Source organism: Apostichopus japonicus, chromosome 14 (genome assembly GCF_037975245.1).
Source record: "Apostichopus japonicus isolate 1M-3 chromosome 14, ASM3797524v1, whole genome shotgun sequence".
Lineage (NCBI taxonomy): Eukaryota > Metazoa > Echinodermata > Holothuroidea > Aspidochirotida > Stichopodidae > Apostichopus > Apostichopus japonicus.
This window is the reverse complement of record NC_092574.1, coordinates 13,028,010-13,055,431: the sequence shown is the minus strand read 5'-3', so window position 1 is coordinate 13,055,431 and position 27,422 is coordinate 13,028,010. Positions and strand designations below refer to the sequence as shown.

The 27,422-nt window shown below is 37.0% G+C and overlaps 1 protein-coding gene and 1 long non-coding RNA gene across 13 annotated transcripts in view; one reads left to right on the top strand and one right to left on the bottom strand.

Moving 5' to 3' along the window:
- LOC139980298 (rho GTPase-activating protein 7-like) overlaps window positions 1–27,422 on the top strand; it is a 175,483-nt gene that overhangs the window by 118,088 nt on the left and 29,973 nt on the right. For 8 of the 11 annotated variants that reach the window (XM_071991853.1, XM_071991852.1, XM_071991862.1 and 5 more), the window contains 2 exons: window positions 11,210–11,281; window positions 20,744–20,825. In XM_071991853.1, coding sequence (XP_071847954.1) covers window positions 11,210–11,281; window positions 20,744–20,825 — 154 coding nt within the window. Of the gene's footprint in view, window positions 1–6,804; window positions 6,854–11,209; window positions 11,282–17,920; window positions 18,057–20,743; window positions 20,826–23,151; window positions 23,294–27,422 lie in introns of those variants that run through there. The other 3 variants (XM_071991859.1, XM_071991860.1, XM_071991864.1) reach the window with 3 other exon arrangements.
- Window positions 192–22,991, bottom strand: LOC139980302 (uncharacterized). 2 transcript variants are annotated; one of them, XR_011797518.1, is made up of 3 exons: window positions 22,481–22,991; window positions 6,191–6,333; window positions 192–2,223 (listed from the first exon to the last, which is right to left on the bottom strand). It is a non-coding gene; the product is annotated as an uncharacterized lncRNA (long non-coding RNA). The 2 variants fall into 2 exon arrangements; XR_011797519.1 differs by lacking the exon at window positions 22,481–22,991 and adding an exon at window positions 12,118–12,187.

Sequence of the window (27,422 nt, the reverse complement as noted above, 5' to 3'; positions counted from 1 at the left end):
ACCATACATTGGAATTACTTTTAATCCATTCTGTGAGGTTCCGGTAAGTTGTAAACTATCAATGTCTGTAAATTCTGTGAGTGAAAAGTAGGACCGACTTTACGTAAAATGCGGGCAAATTCAAATTTAATGATATGCGTGATCGTTGATCATTCTTCGAGGTCACGGGGTCAGACTTCCAACTGCATGGTGGCCTTCTGAATCTTGTGCCTCATCATCATATCAACAAGGATCTAGGAGCTAACAATATTTTGTCATATTGGAGTAACTTTGACCTTCTTGTAAGACAAACAGCTGTTGGTTGTCTCCAAAGGAGGAAGAACAGCTCTGAAAAAAGGAATTTATTGACCGAATTAATTTCTGGGGAATAGAAAAGACCCAACACAGATGAGGTGATTTTGGAATATCAATCAGATTGAAATGAAAGGTATTTTAGTTGGTTACACCCATGTACCCGTTGTGTTAATTGCTGTATGTCACAGTATGTGGTATAAACAGACTCCTTTTAAAATGACAAATGACTTAGAATATGTAAAAAAAGAAATTCTGCTTTCTTTTTCCGTTGTGACTTTTGACTTGCAACTTATTTTTGAAGATTCGTATGGTATTGTGGAACGTTCAGGTTTCAGTTTAAAAACGTTATGGAAATAAGTAATGTTTTAAATAGACTGTTTAATACAGAATATCGGTGGTTATTACAGAGTGCTGGTAATTCTTGATATAAAAGCTTTGTAATGAAACATTTCATTTCAGACGTAACTTGTTCTTTTTTAAATCTCGGTTAAGCATTCCCACATTTTTTGAAACTACGTTGGTTTTGATTTTCCTAATCCTGCATTCACAAGGCAGAGATCCTTGATTTACAATAAAAAATTACATTCCTGCAATACCGCCCCAGTCAATTTGTGTAAAAAGAAATAAGTTTGGCAAAAACCAAAATCAACTGGAGAATCATTCTGTCTTGACTCGTCTCCTTTGAAGCAACTGTTTTCTTTTCATTTGGTTTGAGTGGAATTTTGAGTGTAGATCTGCAAGCTACCTTTTGATGGAGTGAAAGAGAGAGGTATATTTATCCCCAGGGCTTGTCCCCGGGATTCTTTTAGAGGAGAACAGAAATGTTTAATTAACCAGAGCCGCTAAGCAATGTTTCGGTTTTCGTCCCTAATCCCTCCTTTTCCAAGTTCAAAAGATGGGGGGTTGGCTTACCATTGTGTTGTGTAAATTTTTAAGCCAGAATTTTAATTCTGGGGAGTTTTGGCGTCAACTCTGGCTTAACTGAAGAATGAAAATATAATTACCTTTTTTTTCCCCTTCTTTTTTTTGCTTCTTCATTCTGAAACTTCAAGTTTCTGTGGGTGATAGCTTTGTGCTAGAATGCACACAGGAATCATATACCACCCGCTGATATTGTCTAAAGAACAGATTACTCTTGCAAAAAAGGTTGGAATTTGTCTAGGTGTTAAAGTTTTAATTGTGTGTATCTTTGTGGGTAAATAGTGGATAAAAATAACGGGTGTGCGTGTGTGGTGTGTCAGCTGCTAGGTGCTAAGAAAATATGGCTTGGTTCATGCTTATTCACCCCTATTGAATTTGTTGTATGATATTTCATGCCCTGTTACATATTACCTGACACATTACGTATCCATGTATAATTTCTGAGAATGGCACCAATAGCTGCTATATAACCTATTCAAATTTGTGGCAATCAGATACCACACAACAGGAAACTGTTTTATATAGGGGTTTTACTCAGACACACATGTATGCAAAACAATGCCATATATATGTACACACTAAACACAAGAAGCTTGGCAAAAAGGGTAAATTTATTAATGCACCCTGAAGATCTGCAGCCCTCACAATTTTGCAAGGTCGTTGAGAGTGACTCCATAGTCTTCCCTGTCGGGAAACCAAAAAGGGAACAGTAACGACTAAACTTGAAGACTTTTTGTCAATGTCAAGTTCGAAAATGGTATAAGATTAGCAATATTCCTTACATTTCGACCGATAGGCTTAAATTAAATACAACCCCAGCAGTGAAGTAATAAATGGCAATACAAACAAGCGCATATGGTCATTGCAATTATCTTAGCTACAATCCATGCTCCATCTTTCCATTCTTCTCTCCTTAACAACCGCATCTTTCATCGATGTCAATCAAATTTTGATGCCTTTTTTTCCCCCCTTCTCTGGAAAGCGTGGCGGTGTATTTATAGATTGTCCCTATAAAGAAATAACAATAAAATAAGACAAAAAGAGAGAGGAAAAGAAAGAAAAAAGAAGCCTGCCTGCCAGACTGCCTTCTTGGCTAGTGGTTTATTGAGGTTTTGGTCAAGTTTACAGCTAACAAAAGTTCATATGCACGATAGTTATTGATGTTCTCATGGTCAGGGAGTAAACTTCTCCCGTTTTATTGAACAGTGGTCAAGACAGAAATTCTCTTTTTGCTGTCCTAGTGACCGTCAGATGACACCATGCAATTGATTAACTACAGCGTTTATCAAAGTCCGTACAGGATGGTTTTTGTCAATTTATCAACTATCAGTAGGGGAATCAAGAACTTTCCCAGAAGAAAGCCAAATTGAAGTGCTACTGTATTTTGTTATACACGTCTACAGTAGCTATTAAATCGCTAGCCATATTGTCTGTTACTGGTATGTAAGGGGGGGGGGGGAGAGAAACAGACCAGAGGATAATTTATTTTCGACTGAGGAAAGAGAAAAGACATTCAAAGCACCTAGTCAAATTTTGCATGAAATTCCTACATGGTATTCTCCAGATGCTGATAGTTATTGAAATCTTCTGTACTAGAAGTGAACTTGAAGCAAACAGGTGTGATGTCATAATTTCACCCTTGACCTTGGATTGGATAGGGTTCCAACGTTGGCCTAAGGGGATGTTGAGTTAAAGAATTATACCAATGATGGTAGTTTATTCAGACTGAGATGCATCCCAATTTTGAAATGGAAAATTATAATTAAATTTTGTTTCTTCTATGGCATCACACCTGTTTGCTTCAAGCTCACGTCTTGCTGCAAAACATGTGTCAACTTCAAATGTTGGTATCTTAAAAACGGTACATAAGAATTGAATGCCAATTTCACCAATATCCTTTAGAATATGTTTGGTTCCTCTTTCATATTTTCATTGTAAATTTTTCTTTGTACTATCCTTTTAAACTTACAAATCTCCATAGACTGTAATCTGAAATGACCAAAACTGAAAGCACTTGTTTCAGATGAACATTGAGTGTCATGCCAAGCGGGTATGAGCCAAAGCACCCTCCCCCCCCCAGGTCCTCGGTCACCAGTGTGCATAAAGTTGACAGTGTTTAATACTACTCTCCCCATCCACACTGTAAAACATTATCCATCAGTCCATATTTCCTGAGGACGGGCAGGCGTCCCTGTATTTCTGATAAGACCTTAATGGATCTGACTTTGTTACTGATTACTTTCAGTTTTCGTATTGTGTTTCAAGTATCTCTCTATTAGTTTGTAATGCTCTTAAGGAAGTATGCACAGTTGACAGAGAGAGCTGTTTGAGGTAACCCCCATGACCCCATTACAAGCTCATCAAATAATATCAAACTCATGTTTGGTAATGTTATACATAAATCAAATCAAATCAGTAATGTTTACATTCTTAGCTCTTGTTTCATTTCTTCAAGTTTGTGAGTCACTCTCAATGTTTGCAGATATGATTGCCCAGTAACACTCAAGTGGACTGGTTCATATGTGTGAGATAACCCAATTCTTTTCTTTCTTTTGTTGGTGGGAAGGTTAGAGGGGGGGGGGAGGAGGTGTCCCAGATCATAGAGATCTGATAAGGATGTAGCTTATATTTCTGTTGCTACATGTGTATTCATTTGTGATTTCCATGGCAACATATGCTTATATTGTTAGTTTTCGGTTTGTTATTGTGGGAGGTCGGATAACCTCTGATGTGTGGAGTTCATGTTTGAATGAAATCAATCTTTATGTCATGAAAGGGAACCTTGAATTTTCTTTTCTATCAAGTTTGTGTCTGAAATGCCCCAAGGGGCAAGTGGTTCCTCAGTTGTAGGTATAAGAAGGGTAGGAGCAGTTGCAACGGTAACAAAAAGTAGTAGGGATGGATCTGCGCTTTCCAAGTCGTGGCATATAATTCATTTGTAGATAGGGTGCCTGGATTTATCTAGGATAGGTGCCACATTGGGTTTAACCCAAATGATGATCCAATTGGATCTGCAATTTGTCAAATGGTAATTAACTTTATACTATAGTGAGAAGATCTATCATCTGTCCCAAAGTTCAGGTGCTGAAGTGTTTTCCGGTATAAAGTTGAATATATATATCTAGCAAATTTTGATCAATAGCTAAATAAATATTTAACTGTGCAAAAGAGAGAAATGAAAAAAAAAATAAAGAGGAACTTTTGCCTCCTGTCTGGGGTGACTTTAACAAGGTAAATAAGTTGCTGCATTGTCTTTATGCTCATCATAATTAAGGGGTTAATCAACGGTCTAGCGTGCGTTACTCACATGATTAATGCACTCCGGGTGTTAATGCTATCGCTGGATGCACTCGGGCTCCGCCCTCGTGCATCGCTTGCATTATCCCCCGATCGTGCATTAATCCTGTGAGTAACGCATGCTAGACCGTTGATTAACCCCGTTCATTCATACACTACCATTTGTGTGGGGGAAAAATCATAAAACAAAACATTTTTGGTTACATATAACCAAAGATTTATTAAAGTGATGCCCCGTAATTTTACCGTGCGTTACTCACAGGATTAACCACGGTCAGCTGACCTGAATGGACCAATAGGATTTAGGAATCTTTACTAAGAATGAATGAATAAATGTTTAACCCTGATGGATGGGTTATGATCTAAGTAATAAATATACAGTTCTGTGTATCAGTGTAGTGAGATCATTGAGTCATTTCTATAGACTGACTTCTCATACATCTCCATCACCACAGTATATGGTATATGGAGAGAGAAACCTGTACAAATGTCTAGCAGACTTTTAGCTGATCAGGGATGTTCATATCTAGTTTTAATCTGATCTGAAATGTACAGGCAGAGAAATTGGTGGCGCCCTTTAAGAATTCAGTGAGAGTTGATAATGCCAGAGATCAATGGTTTGTGAGGCCCTGTACTGACAACATTGTCCTGCTGTGTGAAAGTCAAATGAGTTGAAGGGAAAATAAAGAGGGGAGTGAATGGGAAGGAGGAGGGTGGTTGGTGTGGATGTGGTGGGTGGATGGGAAGGGTTACGTGTAAATAGAGAAGGACTGCTTATCAATCATCGGTAGTTAAAGATCATAAGTTTTAACATCCTTCCATCTCCTCCCCATCCTTCTGTCTCCTCACATACTTCGGATCAGTCTCTTTTTTCCCCGGTTAGATTGTTCCATTTATTTATTAGGGGTTTTGTACAGCAAAAAATGTGTATAATGCTCAATTTATCATGAGCACAACACTTAACATCCCTTACTTATTGTTGGTAAGATATTTTGTCAAAGAACAAATATCCCCAATAAAAAAAAAATGGTATAATCCAACCAGGGAAATAAGAGGCTTGATACCATCCTTCTACCTCTCCTTCATGCTAGTTGTCTTCCTTACTTCTCCATCCCATTCTTACACCCTTTATCCTTTCCCTACAGCTTCCTCTCCTACTCCCTCATCCTATCCTCTCCTCTCATCCTCTCCTCTCATCCTTTCCTCTCCTCCCATCCTATCCTCTCATCCTTTCCTCTCCTCCTTCCTCTGCATACCGTTGTTCTGTACTGCTTCAATTTGGCAGTATGTGGTTCGATTCGTCAAGTCTGTTTCATATCTCTATATAGAACTGTTTAGCAATGATCTATTTTTAAGATCATTTATGATTTAAGTTACTCATATCATCCTCACTCTGTTGTACTGCCATTCATATCATTTTAACCCATCCTGCTACCACCCCTCTCTGAACCCCCTCCAACCCCCTCATCTTCCCATCCTCTAGTATTGCATTTACTACACATTTTGCCATTTCTCCATACTGTTTACCATCTTTAATAGTTGAAGATCAATCCATATACTGTAATAACTTAGGTGATGCGTAACTGTATTTCAACCACTATATTCATCTCTATCCTTTTTATTTTCCCCTTTTCTTTTTTTGTAATCATTCTAGTTTCTCTTCCGATTGTATGTTTACCTGTCTTGACTGTTATAAGCTTTCTGAAAATCCCTGCCAGTCTTCAGAACTCTCTGGTTGTGAAAATCCATCCCGTTTCATGATGGTATGCTCTCGTAGTAATGGTGAGCTTTTGTGTTTGATGACTTCATGAACAGCCAGTGCTGTGAATGAAAAGCAAAGCAGGAAAAAAAAAGAAGAGTGGTTACACTTCAACAAGAAACTATTGTTAGTGGGTGATAATAGGAGGGTCCAGTTACAGATGAAGAGAAAGATCCTCTTGTAACAAAAGTTTTCCACTTGACTGGTCAGGTATGCCTGGCCTTTTCCAACCGATGTGTCTGCATTTCTATCAGTGCAGTGTGTAGTAGTAATTATCAGTGTAATAGTACATTAGACCGGCTACGACTTTTGTAAGAAGAACTAAATAGATGTTATTCTGCTAGGTCAATAATGGTAGCCATCTAAATTGCTTCCTTGGCAAATGTCTGAAGTGTCTGGAGTTTTATAACATTCAGTGCGATTTTCAAAGTGGAGGATTTACTGGGTAGTAGTAGACAAATAGGCTCTCTCCAGTACGATTGCTTAATTCTCAGAACATTCTCTGCACTCCCTGACATACAGTGGTATGTCAGTCACCCGTTACAGGCATGTTACTTACAAGGCTTTTATCTTTTCGCAAAGGTAAGAAGATAAGTTTTTCATAGTAGTCAGTATTTTAAAATGTTTAAAAAAATCATCATGAATTCTGTGATTATGAAAAGAGTAAATGTAAACATCATGAGGTTTCACAATATGAAAACTCCAGTGAAAAAATCATCCCAATACAAAGGTACAGCAATGGAGAGGATATTGTCATGTTTGAATTAGAAAACAAAATGCTGTCTACTGTGACACTGGTATTGGTATAACTTAAAGTCATTATGCTAATATGCTGGTGAATAACATGATTATTTACTTGATTGTGTTATACATTGTAAATATCTGATCAAATAAAGTACACACATTATTATATACACGTAGTTGAATAATAAATTGTACATGATATCTGACAAGCATGCTGTGTGTAATAAGACTCCATCTGACTTTATACTGATTCAAGCATTGCAGTACCCGTAAGGTTTTTCAAATTTTTGATGGTATGTCATTCTGTTCTTGATATTCATACATAATCAAGATATATAGATACATTGCATGTAAATTGAGCAATGACCTATGGAGTGGTACATGGTGTATCAGTTTTGTGTAGTAGTGTTAATTGGCCTGTTACTTTCAATTGTTCAGGGTGAGCAGCTTTTTGCAAGAAACATCTGCACAGACAAGGGTAGTGACGTGGTGTCTTTTGTCTTCACAGCCATGATTTATTCCTATGTCAAACCTTCCAGCAAAATCTTTAAAACCTTTAAAAAACCTTAAATTTTCAAAAATACTCTTTAAAACCTTTTTTTTAAATTTCAGTTAAAAAAATATTTTAAAGATTTAGTATAGAGTAGAAATATGTATTCAGTCATGCTAACCTTGGCATTGGGTATTAAGTTTTTGTAGAAATCCTGGCATGATTCATGCAGTGATACAAAACAGACTCACAACAACAGTTATTGTAAGTCAGGTACTTTAAATAAGGGCCATGGATGATGTAAAAATGGACATAGATGGTGATAAGTTACAAATTAACTTCATTTTGGGCCTTAAAACATTAATTTCATGTTCGAAACCTTTAAAAACCGTTATTTCTTCATTACAACCTTTACAAAACTTTATTTTGTTGAAGAACCTCTGGGAGGTCTGCTATATAGTTTGGAGTAGAAGTTAGAGACAGATGCAGAGGATTGGAGAAGCTGAATAATGTGAATTCAGATTGGTAAATGGCTTTCAAGGACATTCTTTCCCTTTTATGGCCATTAATCTCAAATCCCTCTCTCTTTGTGAAGATTGAAGGCTTACACAGTTAGTATGCTGTGTTTCCTTTCATGCTTAGCTTCACACTCCTCTGTGTTGTTGATATTGTTGACATGCAGTATCTTTTGTATCGTTACTTTATCGCTATGTATGACCATATCTGATAATTGATAACTGTGCACATCTTGGGATCTGGCCCCCGGACTTCTGCCAGAATAAGCAAAGAGTTGTGTGTCCCATGCAGGTGTTTGTCCGAGAAGCAAATATTGTATCTTCTTCAGTATTACTTATTTAGTTACTAATCAAATAATTTGCTTTCTATAGAAAAACCTGAAGTTTGAACCTTGCTTTTGTGTGTCCAATATGTAAATAAACTGTGGTCAATTGTGAATTGGACCAAATACCAACAATATTATGTTGTACCATGCAGATTTCTGAAAGAGAAAAATCAGCCTGTAAAGCTTATCCCAGAGGTCTGTTGCACTATATAAAGACTTCAGAATTTTACTTGCACACTAGTAAACCTGTGTGTTCCTAGAGATAGCTTTTAACCTTTTTAACTGTCTTGGAAACCAGAATGCAGCAGTTTAAAAAATATACATCCTTATAATTCCTTAAGTCGTTTGGTTAATTTGTCCTTCTTATTTTCTAATGTTAAATATTGCTCTTGGAATGCCAATTGTTTTTCAACATTAAGTATTGTTTTCAAGTATCAGCAATATTTTACTTTTATCAAAAAAACCCACTGTGACATCCCCAGATGGGGAGAATGGCAGCTTCAATGACAATGACTTTTAAACTACATTCTAACAAAAAATAGGAAGAATTGTCTGTCATTTGTTGGGGGAATTGTTCACTGCAATTACGCCTTTCACAAAAGTAAACAAGTCGAGTTGTGTCTAAAAATGCAGCAAAACATTCTTTGTATCTTGGATTGCTCATCAGAGATACCCCCCCTGTCATGTGTATCCCAATGTGTGATTGACCAAAGCAGTGCCAAGACTTGCTGGGATGGGTTTTAAAAGTTACCTAAGTTTCAGTTTGCCGGAATTAGAAGCATTCTATCAGCATCACTTAGAGTGAATGATATTGTACGAATTAATTGAATGAAACTTGATTCTAGAAAAAACCTTTCCTACAAAAGGCTTTGAATTCATTCTGGCCTTGCCTGTTTGTTCCATTAGTTCCATGTGTTATTACACGTGATGAAGCAAACAGGGTTATGCCCCTCTCTAATGGACCAATTAGGTACAATCTTTAGACTCCTAACAAAGAAATACCTTTTTGTTGTGAGTACAAATGTACAAACCTCTCTCTCTCCGTCCTCCCTCACTCTTCTTTTTCTATCCATCACCGCTAAGTAGATACAAAAACTTTTGAATGTCAAGAAACAAAAATGTACGTTTGATCGTTTCTCGGGGGGCTGTTTGCGGTCGCTGTAAATTTGTCAACCTATAGTACTTTGCTAAGCAAACAGTTTTAGACTTTTAAATTACCAAGTCTATGATCTTGAATCGAGGAAGGAAGTGAAATAGTGAAGAGGATAGAAAGATAAACAATTTGTTGCAGTAATTACCAGCTTGAGGGTTTCCCATTTGATGTATGCTGAAGAGTGTGCTTAGAGAATGACCCGCTCTTAGGATGTGTGAGAGAATGCCTCGGAGATTTATTGCATCACTTGCTGTTGTGCTAAAGCATCTCGTCCTCATGGACTGTTTGGGTTTCATTTTCAGTTTTGGTAAAAAATTCAGTATGTATTTTAGAGAAAACTTTCTCTTCAGTCTACAGATCGCTGGGCAAGGAATTGTAAAGATCGCTTAAGACCTGTAGCACATTTAATTGCAGGCCATTTAACACAATAATCAAGATCAACACATTGAGACTCGTAGATCGAATTGAGAGTTGACTGTCTGAGCAATTCTAAAAGTTCTTTAAAACAAATATGACCTGAATCATACTGCTCCTTAACACAAGTATATCAGTGCCTGCTATACATTCCGAAATATTGTATTTTACTATATAACAAATGAATGTAATTGGTATAGGGTCATCAGTGTAGTGGCCTCGCTCACTGAATTATGTCATAAGCTTGTCCTCTATCATTAATGAAATTAACTTAATTTGCCTGGTTTTGAGATCATTACTAAATATGAGTTAAATTGGATTCTGGTTTAATTCATGTTAAAGTAGTTTCTATTGATTAATTTCAAAGACATGCTTGACGGAAGAATAATTTTCACCTCACATGTCAAAAGTTTAAATTTGTCTCATTCTGCTTTTTGAAGAATTTTAAGACTTTTATTATATTACATTGTACACTACCTGCATATTACTCTGATCCCTTGAAGTGTGGTAGATGTGTGTATCTTGTATTTTATTGGTGATTAATATGCCTCGTTCTATGCTTTGTTGCAAAAATCCTCGTAATTTGCTGATTGTGGTGTTATTAATAGTTACAGCACCACTGTTACAGTAATTCCCCACAGTTGATAAAACAGGTGTACAACATGGCAGATGTGATAATAGTTGATTGTCGCCCTCTATTCCAGTTTCTTGCCTTTGAAACCTGCACTAAGTTACAAAGTGGTCTGTTAATGATAGTTATTAAAGAACTGCATTCTGCCGAAGAGATTTTCAACAGTTTGCATAAATAACATCCAAATACTGGTCTCTTTCAGTCTGACATTATTTACATATATTTTTATACATTTTAATATTTTGTATATTTGTTTCCTCCTCCCCCCCCCCCCCCCCCATCACATTTGTTTTGGTCTCAACTTTCAATGTGAGATCACTGAATGACACCAGCTGTAACAACTTGTCTAAAGTACACTTTAAGAAAAAAGGAACCTGTGAAAACATTATTCCTTAATTACGCTACCTAGGTTTTTTTACCATAACAGAAATATAATTACAAGTATTCCATGGTTATACACACAATGTTTCCAATACCACAAGGTACCTGGCAACATACATCCTAAAGTGCTGAGCAGACTTGTGGATTCTCCCACCTCCCCCCCCCCCCCAACCCCAACCTCTCCCCTTTTCCTATGGTTGTAAGTCCTATTTAGAATAATTAACTTAAGCCTTTAATAACTTTTGGAGGTTTTCACTTCTTTTGTTTTGTTTTTTTCATTGCAGAGATTGAAGCTACGGAGGCCTGTGTTTGGCTGAGGTCCACCGGTTTCCCTCAGTATGCTCAGCTGTTTGAAGGTGAGTCTTTATTCCCATTTTGTCTTAACATCTCATTTCAACCATCTTCTATTTTATCTGTATTCCAAGGTTTAATTTTGTTACTCCACTGTTTTCTAAAGTTAGGTTTCCCTCTTCTGTCCATCTCCCTGGCTTTGCTTTTTGCCTGCTCATAAGTACTGTTAAATGTGGTTTCATTGTTTGGGTTTGGAATAAAAGTTATCACTTGTAGTGGTTTTTGTTGTTTGTTTGTACTTGTATCTCAGCAAAATCTCATAGTCAGAACAAAGAGGTAAGAAAGAAGGAAGCTACTTAGTACTTTTGAGTAATTTCTGTAACTGTTTGTGTGTGTGTTTGTTTGTTTGTTTGCTTGCTTGATTACTTTCAAGTGCTTCATACAAATCTCATTACTGAAAAGTAGAACTAGAGAGGAGCTGTAGATCACTGTTGCTAGAAGTGCCTTAGGGAATACCACAGGACTATTTATCAGAAGCAGGCCGTGTTCCATGGGATTCAAAGCCAGGTTCAATTTAGACCAACAAGTTGGTGCCAATGGTACGTTTTATTCGTATTTCAATGCTTAAAATAATTTTAATATAAAAAAAAAAACTAAAAAAAAATTAGTGTTTACTTCGCTCCTCTCTTACCTGTCTCCCACACCAATTGTGGAGTGGGAGACAGGTAAGTATCGTCGCTCGTAAATCCCCAAACCAGTAAGTTTTGGGGGTTACATGAGGGTGACTTTTAAGTTACTACATCACATGCTTTCCTTCTAATTATTTAAGTGATGATGAACAGAAGACTAAGTCAAACTACAGTATGGGTTAATAGTCTAATTAACGGTGCACGGTACTTACATACTATAAGTTCTATTTGGTGGCTTACCAACATCGGTGTCTAAATTATTCTCACGCATGTACAAATGCATCGCACCAAATTGGCAGCGTTTGAAGATGAAAAGAAAATTGCGTAAGTGACAAAATTAAGGAAATTCTCAACCTTCGTGTGGGTAAGTTTGGAGGTGAAAAAAAGTTAATGATATGAAAACAGCAGGTCGGATATAATTTTTTTAAATTTAATTTTTTAAGTAATAATTGTTTATTAAATTAAATTATTTTTTAAATTTATTTAAATTAAATTAAAAGATAAATTGTTTATTAAAATAAATTAAATTAAATTAAACATACTTTATTTTTAAGTGATTATTGGCTAGGATTATGATATGACTCATTGGACTATATCTGTTTTGAATCTGTCATCATTCACCTAGGCCTTTGCCTTTATCATATCCAGCCAGCATGCCTGCCATTTAGATCTGTTATCATAGGGATCTTGGAAAATACACTGTTTTGCCTTCATAAGCATCAGGATTGTAAATCAAGACAGTTACTACTGTCCAGCTCTGGGATTAAAGGCTTGTTCCATTATCCACATTCCTGAGAGGGGGAGAAATGAGTCATCTTCAGAGACCATGCATCCAATACAGACCATGGTAATGATCGGTCTGTCCCCACTTGTCCATTAAACGAAAAAATGGGTCAAACAAAAGCTCTCCGTCTGTTGTGATGTGAAGGCTAGTTGAGGGATTTTATTAATGCTCTGAAAGTTTTAATAAATGTAAAAATGAACAGGGGATCTGAAACTAACCCATTTTTAACAGCATTCTCGGTCCCTCTGTTGTCAAATAGTAAAACTTTTTGTATATCTATATGGCACCGTGACACAAAGTCTTTTTTTTTTCCACCTTGGGGGGGGGGGAATTCACAGGTTCTCTTGAGTATGAAAGAGGTGGGATAATCCCCTAACAATAGAACAGCTTAATCTGATAGGTACATGTCTATCTCTTAGTATCACAAACTTTCGGTTATCTTCTTTTGAGTATTGCTGTAGAACTTTCCCCCATTGAAATAAGCAGACCAGATTTCTGGATCTTGTTCATGTAATTTTTTTTGAGATCAACTATTTCCTCATGATTTGGGATTAGACCAGTTGATGAAAAGACTGGGATTTAGAGCTTTAAAAAGTGTCTGGCTTACTCTGCCTGTTCTTTAAGTACAGATGTATTTACTATCTTTAGCATCTTTTCCAGGGGGGGGGGGGTGAAGGCGGAGGAATGGGGTTTCCCCACAGCTTCCCTGTGGAACAAAAAAACAATCCTGTTGTTTTTATTTTAGTACAAAATTTGGTACAACTGCTGCAGGGCTTGATACTTGAACCCTGCTTACATGACTGGCTTTGCAAGATTGGAATTATATTATTGCTTGTTTGCCATGTTATTTGTAACTGGTCTCCTCGTATTCTGAGTATTGCTGTTGACACTGTCCCATATATTTTGTGTCAGTTCTAGTTCTAACATGGGCAAGGTGGTGTATTTTCACAGCAGTTCCTAAGACCGAGATTATTTATGAAGGATTGTGACGTTGAATGCAGACAGAAAAACAGCAACAAGAACAGTTATTCTGAGAGAAGCGGACTTACCTTTTGGTTTGCAGTTAGTGACTGAATGAGTGAGTGACTGACTCAGGAATGTATTTCCTGGAGTGAGGTGGTGTTGGTAGACACCAGACCTCTTTGAACATGCAAAATCTCATGTTTTCATGAGTCATGGTATTGAGTCCAGTATGGATTAATAACATATGCCAATGTGACATTGAGGGAAAATCCATTTGCGTGGATTTGAAAGTGATATCGTTTTTAATAGCTTGTAAAGTAGGTCAATATATCCCAGCTTGGATGAGGATGGACTAGATACATAGTGTCTTTCATTCATGACAATGATATTCGTGCAACATTTGTATTATTACTAAGCAGTTTGCCCAGTCTGATTGAAAATGCCCTGAAGTTGAATAAATGGAATTATGCTCATGGACAAAAAGTAATTCGAGAATTATGGTCTGAGAGATGATGACGAATATTACCCAGCAGATAGATAAGTACTGTTTATTTGGTTTTGCTCATTTTAGCAAGATGGTGCCAAATTGGTCAGAAAATATATAGCATTTCCTTAATTTTTTTTGGAAAGAATACAAATGAGGAAAAGTTCCCAAGAACAGAGGGTATGACCGTTGGAAATGGCCTTGAGCTGTCCCTTCATAGCCGATAGCCCTTCATGTTGTAGATGGCGAGAGGAAGTCAGGAGAAGGGGAATCCAGTTTGACCAAATTTTAGCCAAAATTTGTGTTTTCTGTGTGATCTTAGCCTTTCATTATTCTTTGTCCTTACTTTACCCCATTTCTCATGTACGGTCCCTAGACATCTCCGATCACCTCCCATCGACCCCCCTTCCACCTTCCACCTCCCACCTCCCCCTGCCATTCATTTCAAGTTTTGTCCCTTCCCCTTCCCCATTGAACTATCTGGCCTGTCTCACACTGATCATGGATGGCAAAAGAGTGTCGGTCTACTTCCAGAAGCAAACCACTTACTGGTGATAGATTTCAGTTTGTGTGGGTGGGTGGCAAGTACAGCAGCCTGATTAACTTCTATAAATAACCATTTTATATTGATTGTTAAGATCAGGACGTGTTGCATTTGTCACCCTCCATGACGTTTTCAGGGGGGTGGTGGGGTGGGGGGAAGATGTGTGGGAAATTTGCTGCATCTTCCTAATTTACACAGTTTGACAGCATTGAAGATACAGCAGCAGCATGGCTAGTTTTGTGTTAACCTTTGCTCAAAACTGATTGGATGTTCTTCCTAAAATTTAAAAAAAAAAAATTAAATTTGATAACCAGTAGTTCCCCCTGGGAAGGACCATTACATTATCCGTTTGCCAACTGGACCTGATAGGGATTGATATCCAAAGGGGCAGATTGGAAATGAAGGAACCTAATAACACATTTAACATTAATATCAGTGTAATACTGCACATAGACATGTGCAAGGCAGTTAGTTGTACGGTCTGTAGGTATGGTATGATAGTGATGTAGCATTAACAGTGGTGGAGAGAGGAGGGCAGATCTAAAACATTACCAATTCAGTAGGTTAGGTAGATGTGAAAGTGCATTTGTAGAGTGGAGACAGGTAAGTGTCTTCATTTGTAAACACACAAACCAGTATGTTTTGGGGATTAGTATACGTTATCATGTCATGTTGTTCGTGCGAATGTTCTTTTTATAGCCATCTATCCCTATCCACCATCTTATTTTTTTTGGTGATCAATATAGAAATTTTGTAGATTGAAAGCAAGCACTATGGATAATCATTCTATAATTAATCTAGAATCTACTAAAATAGTATTAGCTTTGATTTATACTGGTAGTTGAAGGTGATAGCTGATTTTACAACCATTGTTGAAATCTGAAACTATACTAGGGTTTTAAATAGCTAGTTATTATTGGCCTAGCAACAATGACATGTGTTGTGTATGGATATTATTCATAAGTATTGATACCATGTCTTATAAACACATTTCTATTTATAGTATCTTATCATTTCCATTCTGATGATCATCGAGCTATAATTCCGATGAGTCTGCAGTAATAGTGTTCATGGTACATTAAACTTACAAAATAACCCACAAATCTTCTTGAAATTGGGTCATGATAACAAAATTAAAATAAGAAGGTCAAAGACATTGCAATGTGTGTATATATAAATATATGTATACACATTTATATATTTAGCAATGTGTGGCCAACAAAGAACTTGTTGAAGCTGAGGGAGAAGTGTCATAAGGGATGGTGGGGGGGGGGGGTGGGGGTTTGGAGTGTCAGTGGATGATGGTGGGTGGGTGGTGCTCTTCCTGAAGGTATGAAAATAATCTTGACTGAATGTAGACTTAACCTAATTAGCACCTCAGATGGAGATTACCAACATAAACTTACAATCATCTTATAAGGAAAGTTGAAACAGTGAAAGCTTGGTTCTTACGTCCTTCTACCTGAAGGAATTCAAAATAGACTTTACTCCTGACAGAATTAGTCAGTGTGTATACAAATCCCGGCTAAAAATAATTTAGAATAAACCAGGTCGGCAAATGGAGCAGGCAAACACGTAGACGTTGATAAGCCGACTGTTTTGCTTCTGTCCCCACTGACTTTGGGGGCAGTTTACTTTGGTATTAGCTACCGACATCATTCTCGGGGAACGTCCGACTTTGATCTTTCAGGCTATCCTAAAACCTGCTTCTAATTATTGGGGAAGGATGATAAACACGGACGCAGGCGGCCCGGAGAATGCCGTGTTAGTTATTATCTATCAGGGGACATAATTAACCCCTCTTGTCTTAGCACTTCTGATAGTTGTACGTCATTCAAGATGAGTCAGGCAACCTCTTTTTGTGAACCAGTGCGTTCGTTGACACACTTTTCCATCAAGCCACCACATTTTATAAGTTTATTGTGAGATCGGACTTGTGTGTGATCGCTGGAATTATTTGACTTTATCTTTGGTGGTCCAGACTAATTGGGTTTAGTTTGGATCAATGGGACATTGGAAAAAGGTTTCTGTACAAGATTATGTGATTTGTGTTTGGACAATCTCCAGATATGCTAATGGCTACTCATGTACGCTTTAACTTTGTCAGATACTGTAACTGACCGATGGAGGGTAACTAAGTAAATTTTCTTGGCATCCTTCAGATTATCCGCCGTGTAGATGTATATTTCCTCGGATTATATTTTGTCATTTCCTTTGTATGCTTCATGATTGAATTCTTTACTCCAACGGAAGGTAATTCGTCTTTGTTTTTCTTGAATGTATTTCGAGCGTTCTTGTTTAAGAGCGTCAGATATTTTCTCCGCTGCCTCACTTACCTGTCTCCTCACAACCCAATAGACAGATTCAAAATATCAGTCCACTGTAAAACACACTTCTAGGCACTTTGGGTGATTGATAACTGGAGGAGGGGTCCCGATATTACAATCTGGATATCAGTCCGATAACGATACCGATATTTTTATACAGCCAGAATGAAGGTCAAAACGCACTTTAAGTCATGCATTAATGCATAAAGTATTCAAATTTATAATTCGGCCATCGTAAGTTAATATAGTAACAGTAACCACTTGTGTGACTCTCATTTGCGGAAGGCTGTTTGTTAGTAAATTAGTAAATAAAATATGCGCATATGCTATAACACTAGTCTTAATCACTAACCTCTTTCTACGAACATATTCCCCAACAAGTTAATATCATAATATGCATGATGAAACATGTTTGCTTGCATGTTTTTAGGGGGAGGAAAACATAAGCCTATCCTTCCTGTTACTTCTGAAGCTAAATTTTACCAATACCGATATGCTGCCAATATTGCAAATATCGGCCGATGCCGATATCCCAAACGACTAACATTGTAATACTAGTCAGTCATGCATGCATCCATCCGTAGCATACATCTACTCCTTGTGGTAGTTTGTATATATATAAAGCTTCCTAAGGATCCGGAATACCTGCTTTGTCAAGCCTTTCGGTCTGCTTATATTTGCAATTTTTCTCTCATTGTTCTCTTCTAAGAGTCTTTCATTATACTGCAATTACACAAACTGACTTCCTTTCAACTTTAATGTTTTCAGTTTCATTTCTATTTCAATTAATAGTTTTGTAGATCTCAAGGGATGGCTGTGCTGCTGTATTATTGTCCTTGTTACAACAATAAGTGTATTTGCTATACTAAGTTGATATCAGCTTAGTTTTAAGTCCCTATGGGTGAATTGAATGTGGGGACGTTGTCTTCATAATAGTCAGTGGCCTGATGAACTCCTCTGCATGAAGTCTGGAGACGGTATCGGATACTATACTAAGGAGTAATTTCTGGTTGGTTTATTTATACAAGGAATCATGGCTTCCATCTCAGGTAGTACTACTAGTTCCAGTTTTAGATAAGCCAGAAATAGTTGCTTCTCTCACAGTCCATGTTGGAAAAAGTACTGGTCGGTTAAGAAACATTTTGTAATGTTTTCAGTATTTTCAGTACTGTACATACATTTATGTTAAACTGTTAAATAATAGACTGCGCTATTTATATTCAGAGTTCTCAGAACCGCTAATCGAATGCAATGAGATGAAATGGTCTTCTTCTCCTAAATGGCAAAGGGGGAAGAAATGAATTAAGTTTTCATTAAGAAATGTGCTGTTGTGGAGAACTTTTTATTGATTTACAGGATGTAGTATTTGCTTATCATTTTAAGTCAATGGTATATTTTTAATGTTGTATCAGGAGGTATAACAATGAAGACTATTGATGTCAGTTTTATAGCTAATATTCTGGTCGTTCCTCTACACCCATTTAACTGGTAACTTCTGTCATTAACCCGTCATTATAAAGTTGTGTATTACCACAGTATGTTTTACTAGGTTGCACTTGAAGCTTTCAGGTAAATTATGGTTTCAGAAGCACTTGCAGGATGTTCAGGACAAGATTCAAGTACTCCTTGATGAAGAAGAACCCAGAGACTATTAATCTTCCCACGCACATGGCAATTTGTGTACTTTGTTTACTGTGCATTTCAAATGTCTTTCTTGAATTCTTGTGCCATTCAGGAATTTCCGGGAGTAATTAGTGTTGAAATGGGGTTTTAGCAGTCTTGAAGGTTCTGAAGGTCTGAATTTTTGATCTTATGAAATATGATGGTTCCTGTTGACGAAAATGGCTATCCGGTACATCTTTGCATATCTTTATATGTATACATATATATATATATGATTGAAATCGTAGTGAGTTGGAAAATCCAGAACAGTGAAAAATCTTCCAGCCTCCACCGGGATTTGAACCTGGGCCTCCTGCTTTATATGTGGACACCCTAACCACTAGGCTATGGATGCTGATTGTATGTCTGAAGGTTCAAACCCGGTAAGGAAGGTCGTAATTCCACTGTAGGCATTTGTCATCTGTATCGAACGATACTAGTTCTGTTTTGGTGACAATTTGCCTTACTCTAGAGATCAAACATGATGCTAACCAACTGGAAATCATTTGTTATTCCTAAAGCCGGATCTCGAAAGAGATACTTTGAACAGACTCTGTTAAATGAAATGGAAGTAAACGACAAAGGCAAAAATGAATATAATTGAAATTGTAGCGAGTTGGAAAATTCAAGACAGTCAAAAAACTTCCAGCCTTCACTGGGATTCGAACCCGGGCCTCCCGCTTTATATGCAGACACCCTAACCACTAGGCTATATATATATATATATATACATAAATATATAGAGCAGAATTGCCAATGGCTCTTTGCTATGCGATACTGGATAAATTGTTCCATGCTTTTGGCATCTGAGGGTAATGCACATGTAAACAATTCCAACTTTTGTCTTTTGGATTAATATGTGGGATTAAAAAGCACTATCTTGTAGTTCAATCTGATGATTTGTTCTATATGTTTATTCCAATTACATTGTACCTCTAAAGCAATTTTCATTTCAAATAATCACAAAATTAGTTTGTGTTTAATTAGTTCATTTGTGGTTTGCATGTGATTAATACAAAACAAAACAAAATTGCCTGGGCAACAAGTTTCTCATAACTTGATGCTGGTGAACAATTTTAATTACAAGAATTAAGTGGACACTTTTTTGTTAGTTTGAGTAACTTAAATTGCATATTGATTGAATGTTTCTTTATACTTTAGATGTTTGTCAAAGCTGCTGGTTTGAGTTTTCTGTTGACAATTTATATTTACCAAACATACTGAGTGCTAGTTAAAAGAAGGTTGCAGTTGCTCATGCTAGGACTCCATCCTAGAGGGCTTTTTTGACCAAATGAAGGTTAAAGAGCAAGAAATAGGTTAGTAGGATTTGAGTCAATCGTCTGCATCACGCTGGGACACTTTTCAAAGAAGTATTGGCTCATAAAAATGGAACTTGGAAAATTTCAATTTTTCAATTTTTTTCAAAATTTCATTTGTTTGATTCAACTATTTTAGTGATTGCATTTGACTAGTCAAACTAATGACTTACAGCATCAAAAAGTTGATCCTTATCTACTCAACATACTGCTTCAAAGTCTCAATGTGTGTTTGCCAAATTAAAACTTGGACCTTTCCAGCTTACTGCCCTAAAACTCAGTAGAAATGACACCGTTCTATGCAAGTTTCATATAAATATTCATTACTTTTATTGTGTTATCTGTCGTTAAACATTTTGAGCTGAATAAAATTTGCCAGCATTTTTAACGAGTTTGTAGATCCTACAAACTTCAATCAAACTTTCCTCTGGGAGTAAAATAGGGTAACATTTTTTATATTTAATATCAATATGATTTCTGTATGTAACATAAGCCTTGTATTACAGCTTGTTATCAGTATCTTTAATAGTTGTAACTACTATTGGTCTTCTCCCATAAAACCTGTACTGTAAACTGATGAGTGAGCACTGTAATTCAGGAAACTGCCAGTGGGGAACTTGATTATAGCCAGTGGATTTACTTTTAATTGCTTAATGTGGTTAAAACTTGTGAAATTCTGGGCCTATAACTGTAATGACAGTGTTCATTAAGTCTGTAAGAATCTCTGAAGATTAATCCATTTCTATTTCATCCCACAGAGTCCAAGTTTCCCATCGAGGTCAACGTTGTGAAGAAAGACCATGATTTCTTGGAAGAGGATTTATTGGATCCAGTCTTGAGGTGAGTAGTCGTTTTGGCCAGTGGTCAGTGGTCAACAAATTTGCACTTTGGATAATCTTAGCAGAAAGTACTAGCTTGTTGCTAGAAATGATTCAAATGGTCAATTTCACCGCAGGAATAGTGTTTTTGCTGTATTCTTTCTCTCTGTTACTTCTGCGAAGCCTATCTGTAACCTTGCAAAATAATTCTTATAGAGAGAGAGAGAGAGATGATGAAAAAGTTAGAAAGACCTGATGTTTTGAAACAAGCAGGATCTTTTTCAAAGGCAAAGTGATATGGAAACAGAAAGGACACATTGAGACAGACAGATAGACAACTAAACGAACAGTGAATCAATAGAGTAAGAATAGACTGAACCTAGGAGATGAAACAGCTCAGGGAGACGAAGTAATTCTGGTAAATAAATTTTGTCGTTTAGATGTGTTGTGCTGAATGAACGTATTCTGCAGTATAATTGCCATCAAAATGGTCGCCATTTTTCTTACGTTGATTTAGCAATGTATTAGTGAATTTGACCACAATTTGTCACAACTTTGAACTATTGCACCTTTCAAAAAACATATTTAGGTTCCAACGAGTATTAAAAATTACACATAATGGAATTTTTGTATCAAATCTGACATGGAATCACACACACATCAATATTTTGAAATTATTAGTGTTTACACGGGTCCAAAAATCGGGAACCGGGTACCCGAGAGCCGTTACCCGTCGGGTATCCGGGTACCCGAGAAAAAATTGTTTGCACTCGTGTATCACGATTTTCAAAAAATTACATATTGGATGCTATAATAAATGAATTATATTCTCTACTGACAATGTTTTCATGTACAAATACGTACATGTAAGATAAGGTATAAAACCTTCCTCAATAATTCTAGTTGCCTTTGTTTCTTTCATTAACTTGTTAATAACTTCATATAATTAACATCACTAACATCGCACTGCCGCCGCTGCTAATGCTTGCTCTCCACCTCTATCAGACCATACAAATATCCAATTTAGCTCTTAAACAGTTGTTACTACTACTGTCTATTATGCAGGCCCAGGGTTCGCATTAGCCGCGAGATCGCGCGATTCGCGCAATTTGATCGCATTTGGTGTAAACGATTAGTAAAAAGCCACTTGCGATGATAATTTTTTAGTTAATCCGTCTATAATCCATAAACATCTCGTAAAATTCCTTGTCAGCCTTTCCTTTTATGAAATAAACGAACGAATATATAATTATTTCTTCCACATGGTAGCCTAGCAACACACTAAGTCAATGGGAAATCTGCCTAACCGTCGGTTTGCAATAAAAAAAATTAAAAAAAAACACTTCGCGTAGGATTCGGGTAATAAATTAGGAACCGGGTAGTATCGCGTCGGGCGGGTACCCGGGTACCCGGATAACCCGTGCAAACACTAGAAATTATAAAAGTAAACGTGTGATTGTGCTTACTATTTCCTGCTGTGTGGTAACCCCAGTACAAACAGACTATTCCTTGAAGTAAATAATTGTTGGTAATATTTAGGAGAAATTCTGGTAGATTTTAACAGTTCCTATTGAAACTATTCTAAGAAAGTTATAATCAAGTTAAAAAGTCAATACTGTGGATTCAATTTAGATCTGCAATTTTAGAGAAAAGCTAAACAGAGATGGACATAAATACCTGTCATGGGTACGGTTGCTTTAAGGCAAGAGGTCAAATCGTGGCCCTGTTGTTATGATGATGTATTACGTGATAAATGGCTGTACCTGTGCAGCAAGGTTCTTCAAAGTGTTATTGTTATATTTATGACTGGAACTGAGAGTCAGATAAATTGCTTTAAATTTAAGCAAAAGGAGATGAGTCATATCTCCTTTCGTAGAACAGACAAAGTTAAACCAGACAGGAAACACTGATGTGACTTGGGTCACTGGTCCAGGTATACAATACAAGGAAGAGGAGAAGTGTGAACTCTGAGGGATGTAATTAATGGAAGTATGCCAGTGTTTGTTTGGCTCTTAAAATGAAACACTTTAGTAATTAATATGAGTGAGAGTCTTAATGTTTAAGATATAGAAGTTACGTCTCACAATGTAACTTTCAAAACGGGAATGTTGACACCAGAGGGGTTGTGTTGTCATTGAAAGGTTGCTGCCTGTATACCCTCTTCCCAGAAATGTGGGTTACTGGCAGGTCTCACCAAGAATAAATGTTTTGTTGTAAAAAGGATGTCTAACTTACATATTGACATCACAGCAGTGGAAGTTGAATATCAGGTCACATCCTTGTTAGATCTCTCCCAAAATGTGGTTAAAGGTGTTTGATTCCATTAAATTTGAACATTTAAACTCTGATCAATGACATAGAAGGATGTAAGGGATATTTATAACGTTAGATTTCACAACAAGGAATAAGGTTTCATTACATCCCTACGGAATAATCTTTCTGAAACGGTTGAGGATATTAACTGCGTCAGTTTAAGAAGATCCGTGAAAGGTAAGAGAAAATAGAAAGAGAGAACAGTATCATTCGTTTTTAATGAAATACCTATTTTGGGTACTCTCAAGGGAAGGAAGTTTCATTGATTATGCAAAGAGGGACTTTTTTGGGGTTTTTTTTCATCTAAATTGTTTGTATTTTCTTTTAAAAGCAATTAACAAAACCAGATCATATCATAGTGGTGTGAGCTAACAGAGTTTACAATTCAGGGAATTGCTAATGTGTAAATGTATCCAACTGTGAAACAGTGAATCACTTATACAAGGGAAATACCCTTCCCTTTTGTGTTTGGTACTGATATTGTTCGAAACTGATTCTAAAAGGTGGCAAAGAGTTTATAATTCTATAGCAGCATGCATTTAAAATGTTTGTTTACCACCAAGTTGTTCTATTGACGTACAGTCCAAGCCTGTACGTCAAAGCGGTTTGTTAATTAAGTGTTTGGAAAGAAGTTACAATGGGCAATAAGCGCGGAAATAAAATTGAGGCAAACCTTGTCAAACTTTGTTGTTTTCGTCTCAACTGGAAAACGATTCCAGAAGGTGATTAACCAACATCGTGATATTGTCTCTTTGTGAGATAAAAGTAAAGAATATTCTGGTCGGAGAAATACAAAGCTCGTTCACATCATGTAGAGACAGCCGGCGTAATCTCTATTTTGTAATCTTTGTTTTACCGGTTACAAAACCAGAGACCAGATGTTAAAGTCCTCAACTGACCAGATCAAAAGCATTTGTTACTGGTGTTAATGGAACCCCCTCCACTGGGATTCCCATGAAAGGTTGTTTGAGGTTGCCATTACAAGGGGGTAGATTGACACCAATAGGGTAGTAAAGTTGTCCTCTATGGGGTTCAGGTGACCCACATCCGGGAGGGGTGCATTCTTTCCTTGGATTGAGTTTACAAGAGTTTATATGACTGGCTTCTTGGCTTGTAGTAGGGTTTCTTTGGTGCTGGTAAGAATGGAATGTATATTCACCTTTTGTTATTGTTATGTCAGGAAAAGGGGATTTGGAGTCCTGAATTGAAGGGTTCAATAACCCTTGAAAACTACTGATTGAGAAGGATAATGATAGGCAAATGATTGACGGTAATAGCTTGAAAGGACACAGTTTGCAAAATGCATCAATTGACAACAGCAATATGTCTACATGAGGGTGCGAATGAAGTCTGGATGGTTGCTATTGGAAGTAATAGAGGGTGCAGAAGTTAGCCAGCCAGCTTAAACTGTTATCACTCCCTAGTAAATATGAAGATGCATTCATGGGAAAACAGATGGGTAGGGTAATAGTTTCCAAAAAGGAACATTTGGGTCCTACATCACAATCGACATCCAGTGGGAATGACATGAGGCAAATTAACTAGGTCAGTTTTTAAGTAATATGACCCTCATTTAATACCACCTTCCCCCACTCCCTTCTCCCATCCCTCCCCCAGTTCACACTTTTATTTAGCACAGTGTTAACATGAGAAAGCATAGGTTAGGCCAGAGTATTAGACAAAATTCATTTTCCTTTCCTGTTTACCTAGGTATCACAGTTATTTTTAATTTTGATGGAGGAGGGGAGAGATGGTTGTTAAGGGAGGGGTTAATGGAGGGATGGGGGGAGGATGGAAATGTTGGGGATGTTTTTGGAGGAGGTGAGAGGCTTGTTCGTGAATGTTAAGTTGATAGTAGTACCATTATTATACCAAGAGATGGAATAAGTTTGTACTGGGTGGAGGAGGACAGCTCAGTGTTACGGTCGTCTCAGTTTTATATCTGTGCATGTGTGCACAATGTCAAGTATTGTCAGGAAATGCTTTGGCCAAATTGTCTCTTTAATTACTTACCCTACACACTAACCAACCAACTTGACTTGTAACCTGTCAATCATGGTTCTAAAGTAGATGCCAATTCACACTATTGAACAATGACCTATCAAATCATTGCTTACAAATGCATTCATGAGTTCCAGCTTGATCCTTTAATCCCCCATTGCTATAATCTCCTTATTCTCACTTCTCCTCCCCACTTCCTAGAATAGTCAAACACTCTGTTGTACCCCTGGTATCTTCTCCACCTTTTCCCCATGGACATTGTAAAGAATCACTGAGGATTATACTAATTAACAATGAGAATGTTTAAATACCCATTCACAGAAAGGCATAATGTGCCAAATTCCTTCTCTTTTCTGAACAGCAGTAGTTTTTCCAACCTTAGCGATGGTAGATTTATCTATCATCTCTCTGACATTGGTAGTTTTTGGTTAGATGTTTGGTTTAGTTTTGTTAGAGTTTTGCAGGCAGGAGATAGGATAAGTTTGATATCCGTGCAATCTTTCTACTTTTCTCACCAGTTTACCAAAGTTGATTGTAATATTCTAACAAAAATAAATTCAAGGTGTTTTGTTGACAAACAGGAAGTCGACTTTTGCTTTTCGCTTCCTTTTTGAAAGCTCTTGCTTTGAAAAGAATCACTGAGGAGTATACTAATTCACAATGAGAATGTTTAAATACCTATTCACAGAAAGGCATGTGCCACTTTCCTTCTCTTTTTCTGAACAGCAGTAGTTTTTCCAGCCTCAACAATGGTTAGATTAATCTATAATCTCTCTGACATTGGTAGATTTTTGCAGGCAGGAGATAGGATAAGTTGTTATCCATGCAATCTTTCTACTTTTCTCATCAGTTTTGCCGAATTTGATCGTTTAGTTCTAAGAAAAACAAAGCGAGGTATTTTGTTGACAAACACGAAGTCAAGTTTTGCTTTTTCCACTATCTTTTTGAAAGATCTTGCTTTGAAAAATTTAGTAGGCTTTGAATCTTTGCTAGTCTCAACCACACTAAGAGATTAAGTACATTGATATTTGGTTGCTTCTGTAGAGATGTTTTCTACAAGTTATTCAGTATCTTGCTAGGGAGCCAAACAAACTCACCTCCCCAAAGTGGGTAAAAGTACACTCAAATAATTAAATATGCAGCCCAGTTAAGGTAAAGTTTAAACATCGCATTGACCAGAAATTGTTACCTTCATTTATACATGCAAGATTTTGCAAGTATCCCGTAGTGATAAATTAGCATAAGACAAGAAGAGAAGGGAGATTGGATGTCTCTTGCAGAGATCACATGTGAGGCGGAAGAACGCACACAATTTTCCCTGTTCCAAAGCAAAGTCAAAGAAGAAAAAAATAAATATAGAAAAAAAAATTTGCCTTTGAAAGAATCACTATTAGTGACTATCAGTCTAGTTTATGTTTGATAAATAATCTTTAGAAAGGGCTTTATTCCTTGAATTTTGTGGAAATGTATATCTCTCAAGACCATTGGTTCACCTTGGCTGAGGGCGGCCATGTCCGTCTGTGCGTATGTTTCATTCAATCGTCTGTTCGCTGCGAGAAGTGATTGACTGATACAAGGTTGATGACTCCACAAAGAAGAAATCAATTATTTTGGAAAAGCAAAATAATCATTAGAAAGAATTTTGAAATGTCAGAGTTTAATGCTCATCTTCCCATTTCAAACTTGGAAGGTTGTGCTGTTCAACGATGTGCTCAGGGTTTTCGGCGGCAATTCAATTTGGCACCTTGTATTGATTTTCGCCGTCGGTTATTAGGGAGGAATATCCTAAAATTAGAGGAATGTGACTGTCACATGCGTGGCAATCTTCGCCAAAGAACAGCTGGAAGTTTGCCAAGGATTTTGAGTTCTCTCCAGATCGTTGTTTTTGTTTCCTTCTGGTACATAGGATGACGTACTCCATAAAGTTTCTGAATTGTCTGCATAGTTAGGAATTGTTTTCTGAGTGACTAATTACTGTTATTCATCTTTTAGCTAGAGACGGGGCAGTTGATCAAATAATGATCCATCTTAGTGGTGCTGATAGGTATAGAGGGCATGTGCACATCGACATCCCTTCCCCCTCACCCTCTTCTGTCGCCATAAAACCATAAAAAAAAGAAGAGGCTCCCAAAAATAGTAACACTCGCTTTGCTTTATACACTACAGGTCTATTGTAAATTTATTTTTTTTTTTTTTACATGTACGGCCTGCCAAGGGTACTGTCACATTTATGTCTTTGTCTTTCTCTGAGTTTCAGTAACAACGAAGTTGTATATATAGTGTTTGATTTGTATTGATAGTAGAT